The sequence below is a fragment of the Dreissena polymorpha genome, chromosome 5 (assembly GCF_020536995.1).
Source record: "Dreissena polymorpha isolate Duluth1 chromosome 5, UMN_Dpol_1.0, whole genome shotgun sequence".
In the NCBI taxonomy this organism is placed as follows: domain Eukaryota; kingdom Metazoa; phylum Mollusca; class Bivalvia; order Myida; family Dreissenidae; genus Dreissena; species Dreissena polymorpha.
Genome location: NC_068359.1, coordinates 39,840,205 through 39,853,117, shown reverse-complemented (window position 1 = coordinate 39,853,117; position 12,913 = coordinate 39,840,205). Strand labels below are relative to the sequence as shown.

Here is a 12,913-nt window from a genome sequence, read left to right as displayed (position 1 = left end):
AAACCCCTTTTTCACAGAACACCACCCATTTGTTATTTATTCACTGTATACTCTTATTATACTGATCATTTCATTTTGATATTCTACTACATTTGTTGTGCTGTATCAATTGAAAGAAATTCGTATCTTGCTTTGTTAATCATCAGTACATAAACATCTGAGCTTTTGTTTTGGAAAAAAACCTGAAACTTAAATAAACAGAGATTACAAAAATGAACACAATTTTACAAGTTTAATTTTTTGTATCATATTCTTGAAATTAAAAAGAAAAGCCAGTAAAAATAATGAATGGACAAGGTTTTATTAAATACGTTTGCGGACACTTTTCAGCCCGAACTAAATTGCTTTATGTGTCTAGTACAAAAATAAACCTATGCAGTTATGGTTATAAAGTCAATAGCGATATGTCAAATTACTTCTTATTCTTTGAAGTATGTCTGTCAAATTTTACATTTAATATGCATATAATCATGTGTCATTATTACATATACCATTACTTTGTATTCGTTTTGTCATTAAATTCAAACAGAACATACCCAACTTGTCTCTTCTTGCATTAAATTTGCAAACAACTTTGAATACAAAGTTTTCTAATCACTTGATCAAATGTTTGATCTTGCTTTTCACTATTTTCAATCAGTGTTAAAGTAAAAAGTTCATTTGAATGGAATTTTATTCCAGAAATCACATACAAGTAAATCATGATCGATATCACCACATTGTGGTGCACTTTACCACAAAGTTCATGTCACTTCTGTGACAAAGATGTTTTGAAGGCAATGTATGATATAACAATGATTATGATAAGAAATAATGTCAAGTTTTAGACAAGTGTTAGTAAAACATCCACTTTCTAATAGTAAAATGTTTAAATTTTCTAATTACATTTAAAAAACACTGATTGGACTTATCTTAAAAAAGTCGAAAATTACATAGGTTTGTCACAGTATAGAGCACTTTGTGTAATTTTACTGTTCACATTTATGTCTGGAGCATGTTTTCCATGTCGTATGCGTAGACTATTTCATTGATGATGTCTTTGATTTCATTCAGCGTGATGTCCTCTTTAAAAACCTGTAGTAATAATAATAAACAACTAGATATGTAGTGTCATAATTGTCATGTAGTAAAACTATTTAAATGGCAAATGCATTTCATATATTAACCGACCTCTTGTGAACTATAAACATTTTTTAGATGGATCTCTATTACCTGTACGTTTCATTGAACCGAGAATTACAAATAAAAAGTCAAACAAATGCAAATAATTCCAAACCAGAGAATGGTTTAACACAAGAACATATAAGGGCAAATGCAGTGATTTACGATTGTCGGACAATCAGCACCCTGCGTTTTTTTTCATATCCGGGCAATAAGCAGCTACTAAATTTATTGACCAAGACAATAGGCAACCGATTCAATTGTAAACCTGGACAAACAGCACCTAATTTTAGTCGAAGAATATTAAATGTTTTTACCAATAAAGACATTTGACTTGATTTGACTTTGCTGCAAAAAAAAATCTTAAACAAATGTTTTTCGAAATACTGTAAATGATGACACCAATGCATAGTTCTTAATACATTTTATATTGAACAACAATTTGCACAAATACTTAAATCAGTTAAACACTGGTGTCTTTTTCTGATGAAAATGAACCATGCTCTGGGAAAACAGGGCTTAATGCATGTGCTTAGTGTCATCCCAGATAAGCCTGCCCAGTTCGCACAGGCTAATCAGGGATAACACTTTCCACTTTTATGTAATTTTTTGTTTTACGGAAGTCTCTTCTAAACGAAAATTCACTCTAGGCACAGAGTCTTTACCCTGATGTGCACAGGCTAGTCTAGGACCACGATTTACTCACATGCATTAAGCCTCATTATCCCATATCAAGGCTCAAATATATTTAATGCCCATAAATGTCCCACCTTCCACCATGGGGAATCCGCAGTCTTGTTAAATGGCACCTCGAGACCGTGGCTAAGCAGGCCCATGTATATGACCGCAATGGCGATGTGCTGTGGCTTGAAGCGCAGAGCGATGGGGGAATGGTACGAGTCTCGCAGAATACCCCAGCATGTGCGCGTCAGTGGGAACGCTGACCACGTGATTGGGTCGAACCAGTCTTCAAGGTATTTCAGGTAATGAAGTATGAACTGAAAATTAATTGTATATCCAGGGTTGATCTTAAACTGTTGTAGCTGCATACGATTTTTTGTATCAATCATGATAGTTTCAAATACATACCTCTTCACATACTTAAAATTGCTAAAGCTAAGCCTAAACAAAAGGGGGCAGCCCATTGTTGCCCCAAGGTCCCACCCTGCCCCTTCAGACCCCCACCAAGCCCTTCTTTTTATGCCCCTGAAGGGTGGCATATAGTTTTTAAACTGTCTGTCTGTCTGTCAGTCCGTCCGTCTGTCTGTCCGTCAGTCTGTCCGTCCGAAAACTTAAACATTGGTCATAACTTTTGCAATATTGAAGATAGCCACTTGATATTTGGCATGCATGTGTATCTCATGGAGCTGCACATTTTGAGTGGTGAAAGGTCAAGGTCAAATATATGGCTACAAAGCGGCGCAGAAGAGGGCATTGTGTTTCTGACAAACACATCTCTTGTTATCTTATTAAATTATTATACAGCAAATTTTATTTTAAGTTTCAATAAATTAATTTTTTACAATGGAACCAGTATAATTAATTATTACAAGAGGGCCATGATGGCCCTGAATCGCTCACCTGACTAACCTTGCTTCATGAACTTAAATTTTATTAGACCCATATACAATTCCAAGCCAAATTTCATTAATTAATACATTCTAACAAAAATTTCATTAAGACGTGATGAAAACTGTGACCTCTTACATCTACACAAGGTTTTACTAGAATTGGCCCTGTGACCTAATTTTTTACCCCAGATGACCCATATACGATCCAAAATCAGATATTATCAAGATAAACATTCTGACCATATTTCATTAAGATCATATGAAAACTATGACCTCTATTGGCTTCACAAAGTTTTTCTATGATTTGACCTAGTGACCTAGTTTTTGACCTCAGATGACCCTAATACAATCCCAACCCAGATTTCATCAAGATTAATATTCTGGCCAAATTTCATAAAGATTTAATGAAAACTGTGACATCTACTGTCTACAAAAGTTTTTTTTAAATCTGACCAAGTTTTTGACCCTAGATGACCCAAATTCAATCCAAACCCAGATTTTAACAAGACAAACATTCTGACTATATTTCATTAAGGTCTGATGAAAACTGTGACCTCTATAGTCTACACAAGGTTTTTCTATTATTTGACCTAGTGCCTAGTTGCTGACCCCAGATGACCCAAATACAATCCAAACAGGGCTCCCCTTGCCCAAAAATTTCTGTAGCCAACATTTTAGCCAAATGGAATTTTGTGAAGCCAAATTTAAGAACCTGTAGCCAAAGTTTTAGCAAAGCATTTGCAGGGGTCAAAGTTTGATATTTTGAAAATCCTGAACTTAAAGCTGGGGGCAAGAGGCCGCAGGGCCCTCGGTGGGTACAGGGGACAAGGGGGCCAGAGGCCCCCAGAAGCTCCTGGATTCGAGGCATTTAAAGGGTGCCTGTACCTGTTCTGGTGATTCTATTTTCTTCAATAAACAACATACACATATATTTAAAAATCTTCATGTATTTGATAAGGAACACACAAAAGTTAGTCAAAAGGCAATTCATTCACATGCACCCTCTGTCTGGCATGGACTCGACTGCAGGTGTTGCTTTTGAAGAACCCGGTAAAACCTGTAACAGTCGTTACAAATTATTATATTTTTCACACATACTTTAAAAAGACAATAATACATGTTTAATAAATGCAGAATCAAATGTTTGTCACCATTTATATTCACAGAATCATGCTGCCAGAAGCCTCCACATACACCTAAGAAAATTGGGTATGGTGGCTTCTGCTCAACAGTTAAAATTGAAAATTTCAGCATGGGTTCCCCTAGTTTTTATCCCAATCGTTTTGTTTGAATGCTAAATAATTGCATCCCGGTGTAACCCAAATTCGACGATGTAACGGTTACATTAAGCAATATTAAGCAAATAATTAAAGAAATAATGAAATGTTTAATAGCACAAAATAATAATTTTAAACTCGGCTGTATTACTTTGAAATGATTCCAAGACAATAATCATCCATTTAATTGATAAAAATAGAACATCGTCGAATTTAGGTGTCGTCGAATTTGGGTTACGGTAGGTTGCCCATATTTGTTTTACAAAAAGTAAAAAAAAAACATTTCTTGCTGCTGGGCTCATATGTTGGGGACAATAAAACATTTTATTTAACTAAAAAAGACCTGTCCCAGTCAGCAAAAATGGTGAATTTGATCGTATTTTCAATTACTGTTAAAATTCTTGTCCTGTTTTATGCTTTATTCAAAGGTCAAAATGTTTTAAAAGCTCACAATCAATGAATCATACGTTATTAAAAACAAAAATTGGCAAATTTGCTAGCTCTATCTTGCAGATTTTTGATGCAAAACAACCTAAACAGTAAACTTTAGCAACAGAAAATACGACCAAAAATAAAAACCCTACCTGGTTGGTCTTAACGGTTCTTATGATCTTTATGTGATTAGGGTCCTCTTCGTGGAGACGAAATGCCTTCTTCCCAAAAGACTGATAATTCAGGGTTTTCTTACAAACTTCTCAAACCGCTTTTCCACAAGCTTCCACTTGTCTCAACCAGTTCACTCCCCGCCTATAGACTACAGCCTAGTCTTTATCGTGTAACCATTCCCAGCGCCACTTATTTTATGCACCTTCGAGATCTTTCCCCCCCTCTATCCAACACTGGCAACAGGCAAGTATCTCGTTGCCATTTTTCTCAACTTAAGTCTAAACACAGCTTCCCATTCGGCATTAAATATACGCAAAAAGTACTCAAATTGATTTAAATCGGCAGCAATCTTTAATCAGATGTAATTGTTTATTTAAGCCGCTACGATGTAGATACAATTTGTTTTCACATCAGTAATTTGTCTCGATGACTGGTGTTAATGCCGACTGCGTATCAATTTTTCAGGTCAATAACACAGCGATGGAAAGCGGTTAATATCTGGGACGGCATGTCAGGAAAAAAATCAATACCGATTATTCGCATTGTTCAATAATTAAGCAATGATTAATAACACTTATCCTTTATGGATTTTCATGAAATAAAACCATAATAAAGAAAATTTTATTATCTTTAATCTGATATATAAATTATTATAATACACTTAGTGAAAAACAATTAATTATGCTGTAAAAGGTTTTTCTATTATTTGACCTAGTGACCTAGTTTTTGACCCCAGATGACCCAAATACAATCCCAACCCAGATTTCATCAAGATAAACATTCTGACCAAATTTCATAAAGATTGGATGAAAACTGTGACCTCTATTGTCTACACAAGGTTTTAACAAGGTTTTTCTATTATTTGACCTAGTGACCTAGTTTTTGACCCCAGATGACCCAAATACAATCCCAACCCAGATTTCATCAAGATAAACATTCTGACCTTGTTTTATAAAGATTGGATGAAAACTGTGACCTCTATTGTCTACACAAGGTTTTTCTATTATTTGACCTAGTGACCTAGTTTTTGACCCCGAATGACCCAAATACAATCCCAACCCAGATTTTATCAATATAAACATTCTGACCAAATTTCATAAAGATTGGATGAAAACTGTGACCTCTACTGTCTACACAAACAAATTGTTGACGGACGCACGCACACACGCACATACGGACGCCGGACATCACACGGTCACATAAGCTCACCATGTCACTTTGTGACAGGTGAGCTAAAAACAGTAGTTTGATTGAAATACGTGAAATATAAAACATATACAAATAACAATTTATATCTATTAAAAATATGCTAAAAAGATATAACCTCAAGCAGGCTAAAGTGCCCTTTTGAACAAAAAGCACCCTGTCCTTTTCGAATCCTAGCTAAAGCACTGATGACATAAGTGCTTTTAATATGTTGTCTAGTAAATAGGTAAAAGATCAATTAACGTTTTAACAATTACAAATATAAACTTTTAAATAATCATTAAATGCTAGCCACATTAGTTATTGATATTCATAATTATAATTCAGGCAAACTGGATAAGCAACTGTCAAGATGTGAATTACTTTGTGTGGTTGGTACACAACGGATTTTAAGCGCAGACAGCCATGATATGAATTACTTTGTGTGGGTGGTAGACGACGGATTTAAAGTGCAAACTCCTCAGCAGGAATAGCTCACAGTTGACGATGGTGTCGCGATACTGCCAGTACTTGTCTCCCATCTCTAGAGGTGGCTTCTCACGGTTCAGAGTTCTACAACAGGAGACACATTGGCCTCATTCTAGGTAAACTGGGTTTAATGCATGTGTGTAAAGTGTCATCACAGATTAACCTGTGCAGTCTGCAGAGGATAATCAGGGACAACACTTTCCGCTTGTATGGTATTTTTCATTTCAAGAAGTCTCTTTTTAGTAATTAATGATTGCGTAAAGTGTCAGCACGACCAGCCTCTGTGGACTACATGCAGCACGACCAGCCTCTGTGGACTACATGCAGCACAACCAGCCTCTGTGGACTACATGCTTCGACAAACTCTTAACCACTCAGATAAGCACTTTGACTCATTTTAAGTATCCATAGAAAATTCAATTTAAGACCTTTCTTACTAGATTCAGGTTTTAAAGGCTTCATTTGAAACCCTATGGTACTCATGAGCAGCAAACAGCATAAAACCTTCACAGCCTGGGAGTAACTTGCAGGCTTTTCTGATTTGATGCTGGTTGCATATCTCCATTTTCACATTGCTTCTGAGCAGGAGAGGGTTAACATGCTGATTCTCTACACTTTAATACAAGTACATTTTTATTTTAAGACAGCGTTTCTGTACTTTAATCTTGCAACCAATTATCAGTAATTTAATTATTATTCCACTATTACATAGGAATAAAAGAAAAACTTTGAAGTCAAATGTTGTTTCTGTAAGTGCCAAATGCCCTTGAAGTATAATTCTGATCAAAATGTGTGAACTTGACCTTCTTCTATGGGGAAACGTTTTGAGTCCTCTAGGGATTGATGAATTATGATTAAAATCAATTTTTGTTCTTATAATTATGTTTGCACAAGAAAATTCAATGAAGGGAAATACATTTGTATATATCATGGATAAAGTTATTGCTCTTGTCCTCAAAACTTCCTCTCAAAATCTTCTATTTCACATAAAATTTCATTTGAATCCCTTTATTACCTTTTTAAGTTAAGATCTGCAACATAAAATTACTTAATAACTCCAAAATTACTATAAAAAAGTAAAGAGCTTGCACTCGGCACTGGCCCACAATTTTCTCTGTATATCTATAAAATCTTTTTGTTATATCTTAAATTGTAATTGATTTATAGAAGGCACAGGAATATAAACAAAGGTCAATAGCTCTGTAAATATTGAAGATAGAGTTCTGATACTTTTACCCAGTCTCTGCACAACCTCTCAAAGCCCTTTTCGAGTTAAGCTTCTAACAAGATGTGTTTGTGAAACACAATGTCCCCCTATATGATGTTTGACATTGTAGGATGACCTTAACCTTGTGAAGGATGACCTTGACCTTGACCTTTCACCACTCAAAATGAGCAGCTCCATGAGATACACATGCATGCCAAATATCAAGTTGCTATCTTCAATATTGCAAAAGTATTCATAAAATAAGCGATTTGGGCCACATATATTTGACCTCTGACCTTGAAGGATGACCTTGACCTTGACCTTTCACCACTCAAAATGAGCAGCTCCATGAGATGCACATGCATGCCAAATATCAAGTTGCTATCTTCAATATTGCAAAAGTATTCATAAAATGAGCGATTTTGGCCACATATAATTGACCTCTAACCTTGAAGGATGACCTTGACCTTGACCTTTCACCACTCAAAATGTGCAGCTCCATGAGATACACATGCATGCCAAATATCAAGTTGCTATCTTCAATATTGCAAAAGTATTCATAAAATGAGCGATTTTGGCCACATATATTTGACCTCTGACCTTGAAGGATGACCTTGACCTTGACCTTTCACCTCTCAAAATGTGCAGCTTCATGAGATACACATGCATGCCAAATATGAAGTTGCTATCTTCAATATAGCAAAAGTTATTGCAAAATGTTAAAGTTGGCGCAAACAGACAGACAGATCAACAGACCAACAGACAGACAGGGCAAAAACAATATGTCCCCCACTACTATAGTGGGGGACATAAAAAGAAAACTACAGTAAGAAGTTATGTTCTGTGCATACATTAAGCCAAGGGCGATAACTTTGTAAAAACTGGAGAGTTGTTGTGGACCCATGTACTTGACATTTTGCTAATGGCAATCTATCTTCATTTGACAGTTTAGTTGAATATCTTTGATACTTGCGGAGTAATGATTGCAAAAAAACCTATTTCTCTTAAAGTGATCTTTAAATGAACTAAGTTTTACTACATTATCTTTGCTACAATAGAGTTAGGCTTTACACATGAAATTTCAATACAGGGCAATTACTCTTTAAATCCTAAAGAGTTATGGTTCTTGTACTCACAACTTTCCCTTGAAGCCCTCCATATGCTAATAAAGTTTTATTTGAATACCTTCCATACTTCCCAAGTTATGCTCCACACAAATGGACAGATTGAACAAGAGCTGTCACCATAGGATTACTTATGCCCCCTATAAACACTTGATAGAAATTATGAGCTTTTTTCGAAACCTAAACGCATATTTCGAAACCAAAACACCGACCCTAAGTTCAAGGTCAAGGTCACAGGGTGTGTGCATGGAAAGGCCTTGTCCATATACACATACATACCAAATATGAAGCTTATATCTCAAGGGACATAGAAGTTATGAGCATTTTTCGAAACCTTAACGCAAAGTGTGACGGACAGACGGACAGACAGACGGACGGACAGTCCAATCACTATAATTATGCCCTCCTTTGGGGGCATAAAAAACAGACAGAAAGACAGATGATGCAATTACATAAACCTCTCTTGAGGGACATCAAAACAGCACTAAAATATTGTACTTACAGGACCAGAAGCTTTTTAAAATTGAATTATTTAAAGACAGAATGTTATTAAAAAGCAATTTAATTTCCTTCCTTATAAAGTACACTTAAAGGGCACTTTCACAATCTAGAAAAAAAATCCCTAAAGTATGGAAATTTCGTTCCAAAAACACATTATCTGAAAGAGAACACATAGAATGAGCACTGAAACTGAACATTTCAACAACAAAAAACATGCAAAAGAATATTTAGATTGGTTTGTGCAATAAAAAAACAAGAGCTGTCAGAGGACAGTGCGCTCGACTATTCGAGTGCTTGACAGTATAACGTAAGCCATCATGAAGAGGGGGGGGGGGGGGTATAATGTGGGTGTGTGATCATTTAATAGATGATCTTTCAAAAATAAGAAAAACAAGAGGGCCATGATGGCCCTGTATCGCTCCACTGCTGAAAAAAGGCTGAAACAAATATTCTCTGCATGTGCAAATACTTAAATATAGGCCCTATTTAAGCACATGTACACTTTTGTGACCCCTTGGGCTTGGTCAAATTTAACCCCAGGGGCATAATTTAAGCAAACTTTGTAGAGGACTACTATATCTCACTACATGTACATACAAAATATGGTAGCCCTAGGTCCTAGAGTTAAGGACAAGAATATTTTAATAGTTTGCACAAAATAAGCAAGATATAAGCGTATATAATGTTAAATTTTGTGACCTGCGGGTCAGGGTCAAATTTGACCCAAAGGGCATAATTTGAACAAACTTGGTAGAGGACTATAAGATGTTACTGCATACCAAATTTGGTAGCCATAGTCTGAATGGTTTTCGACAAGAAGATTTTTAAAGATTTCCCAAAATAGGCGCTTTATAAGCGTTTATTCAATTTTGTGACCCCCCAGGGCAGGGTCAAAGTTGACCCCAGAGGCATTATTAGAACAAATTTGGTAGAGGTTTATTAGATGTCACTACAAACCAAATTTGGTAGCCCTAGGCCCAATGGTTATGGACAAGAAGATTTTAAAGTTTTTTACAAAATAGTCCCCATATAAGCGTATGTTCAGTTTTGTGACCCCCCGGGCAGGGTCAAATTTGACCCAAAGGGGCATAATTTGTACAAACTTGGTAGAGAACTATAAGATGTCAATACATACCAAATTTGGTAGCCCTATGCCTTATGGTTAAGGACATGAATTTTTTTAAAGTTTTCACAAAATAGGCACTATATAAGCATATAATCGTTTTTGTGGCCCCCAGGGCAGGGTCAAATTTGACTCCCGGGGCATAATTTGAACAAACTAAGTGGAGGACTATACAATGTCACTACATACCAAATTGTGTAGCCCTAGGCCTAATGGTTATGGACAAGAAATTATCTAAAGTTTTCACAAAATAGGCATTATATAAGCATGTGTTCAATTTTGTGACCCCCGGGGCAGGTTCAAATTTGACCCCAGGGATAAAATTTGAACAAATTTGGTAGAGGACTATAAGATGTTACTACATACCAAATTTGATAGCCCTAGGCTGGATGGTTATGGACAAGCAGATTTTTTAAGTTTTCACAAAATAGGCCTTATATAAGGCTAGCATATGTTCAATTTTGTGATCCCCCGGGGCAGGGTCAAATTTGAACAAACTTGGTAGAGAACTACAAGATTTCACTTCATACCAAATTTGGTAGCCCTAGGCCCAATGTTTATTGACAAGCATATATTAAAGTTTACACAAAATAGGCCTTATATATGCGTATGTTCAATTTTGTGACCCCCAGGGCAGGGTCAAATTTACCCCAGGGGCATAATTTGAACAAACTTGGTAGAGGACTATAAGATGTCACTACATACCAAATTTGGTAGCCCTAGACCTAAAGGTTATGGACACGCAGATTTTAAAGTTTTCACAAAATAAGCCCTTTATAAGCATATATTCAATTTTGTGACCCCCGGGGCAGTTTCAAATTTGACCCCAGGGGCATAATTTGAACAAACTAAAAAGAGAACTATTACATGTCACTTAATACCAAATTTGGTAGCCCTATGCCATACGGTTATGGACAAGTAGATTTTTAAAGTTTTCACACAATAGGCCTTATATAAGCATATGTTCAATTTTGTGACCCTCGGGGCAGGGTCAAACTTGACCCCCAGGGGCATAATTTGAACAAACTTGGTAGAGGACTATAAGATGTCACTACATACCAAATTTGGTAGCCCTAGGCCCAATATTTATGGACGAGAAGATTTTTAAAGTTTTCAAAAAATAAGATCTTTATAAGCATATATTCAGTTTTGTGATCCCCGGGGCAGTTTCAAATTTGACCCCAGGGGCATAATTTGAACAAACTAAGAAGAGAACTATTACATGTCTCTACATACCAAATTTGGTAGCCCTAGGCCCAATGGTTATGGACAAAAAGATTTTGAAAGTTTTCACAAATTAGACCCTATATAAGCATATGTTCATTTTTTGGACCCCGGGGCAGGGTCAAATTTGACCCCAGGGACATAATTTGAAGAAATATGGTAGAGGACTATTAGATGTCTCTACATACCAAATTTATTAGCCCTAGGCCCATGGTTATGGACTAGCAGATTTTGAAAGTTTTCACAAAATAGGCCTTATATAAGCATATGTTCAATTTTGTGACCCCCGGGGCAGGGTCAAATTTGACCCAAGGGACATAATTTGAAGAAATTTGGTAGAGGAATATTAGATGTCTCTACATACCAATTTTGATAGCCCTAGGCCTAATGGTCATGGACGAGAGGATTTTTAAAGTTTTCACAAAATAGGCCTTATATAAGCATATGTTCAATTTTGTGACCCCCGGGGCAGGGTCAAATTTGACCCCAGGGGCGTAATTTGAAGAACTTTGGTAGAGGACTTTAAGATGTCTCTACATACCAAATTTGATAGACCTAGGCCCAATGGTTATGGACGAGCAGATTTTGAAAGTTTTCACAAAATAGGCCTTTTATAAGCATATGTTCAATTTTGTGACCCCTGGGGCAGGGTCAAATTTGACCCCAGGGGCATAATTTGAAGAAATTTGATAGAGGACTATTAGATGTCTCTGCATACCAAATTTGATAGCCCTAGGCCCAATGGTTATGGACGAGCAGATTTTGAAAGTTTTCACAAAATAGGCCTTATATAAGCATATGTTCAATTTTGTGACCCCCGAGGCAGAGTCAAATCTGACCCCAGGGACATAATTTGAAGAAATTAGGTAGAGGACTATAAGATGTCTCTACATACCAAATTTGATAGCCCTAGGCCCAATGGTTATGGATGAGAAGATTTTGAAAGTTTTCACAAAATAGGCCTTATATAAGCAATTTTTCATTTTTGTGACCCCCAGGGCAGGGTCAAATTTGACCCCAGGGGCATAATTTTTACAAATTTGAAAGATGTTCACCCCAGGAACATTCCTGAGAAATTTCATCAGAATTGGACCAGTAGTTTAGGAGAAGAAGATGTTTAAAGGAAAAGTTAACGGACGCACGAACGAAGGACACAGGACCGTGACATAAGCCCTCCTGGTCTCTGGCCAGTGGAGCTATACAAAAAAAATTGAGAGTGGGGGGGGGTTGGGGGGGGGTCTAGGGTGCGGCGGGGAGGATGGTTTTGGTGGAGTGCATTGTGGTATGTCAGGTAAGTGTTGTTTTGTAAAAGTATGAATCAAATGTGATCATAAATAAAGGAGTTATGTCAATGTAAGCAAAATTTATTAATTTGACCTTGAGAGTCAAGGTCATTCAAAGGTCAAGGTCAAATTCAACTTGCCAGGTACAGTACCATCATGAAA

General features: G+C 36.5%; 1 protein-coding gene across 2 annotated transcripts in view; it reads right to left on the bottom strand.

The window, feature by feature from the left end:
* Positions 1–12,913, bottom strand: part of LOC127881912 (cyclin-Q-like) — a 78,041-nt gene that overhangs the window by 60,746 nt on the left and 4,382 nt on the right. Inside the window, exons 4-6 of one of the 2 annotated variants that reach the window (XM_052430124.1) lie at positions 6,241–6,373; positions 1,932–2,159; positions 656–1,074 (exon numbers count right to left, since the gene is read on the bottom strand). In XM_052430124.1, coding sequence (XP_052286084.1) covers positions 982–1,074; positions 1,932–2,159; positions 6,241–6,373 — 454 coding nt within the window. In that variant the 3' untranslated portion in view covers positions 656–981. Of the gene's footprint in view, positions 1–655; positions 1,075–1,931; positions 2,160–6,240; positions 6,374–12,913 lie in introns of those variants that run through there. The other variant, XM_052430125.1, reaches the window with a different exon arrangement.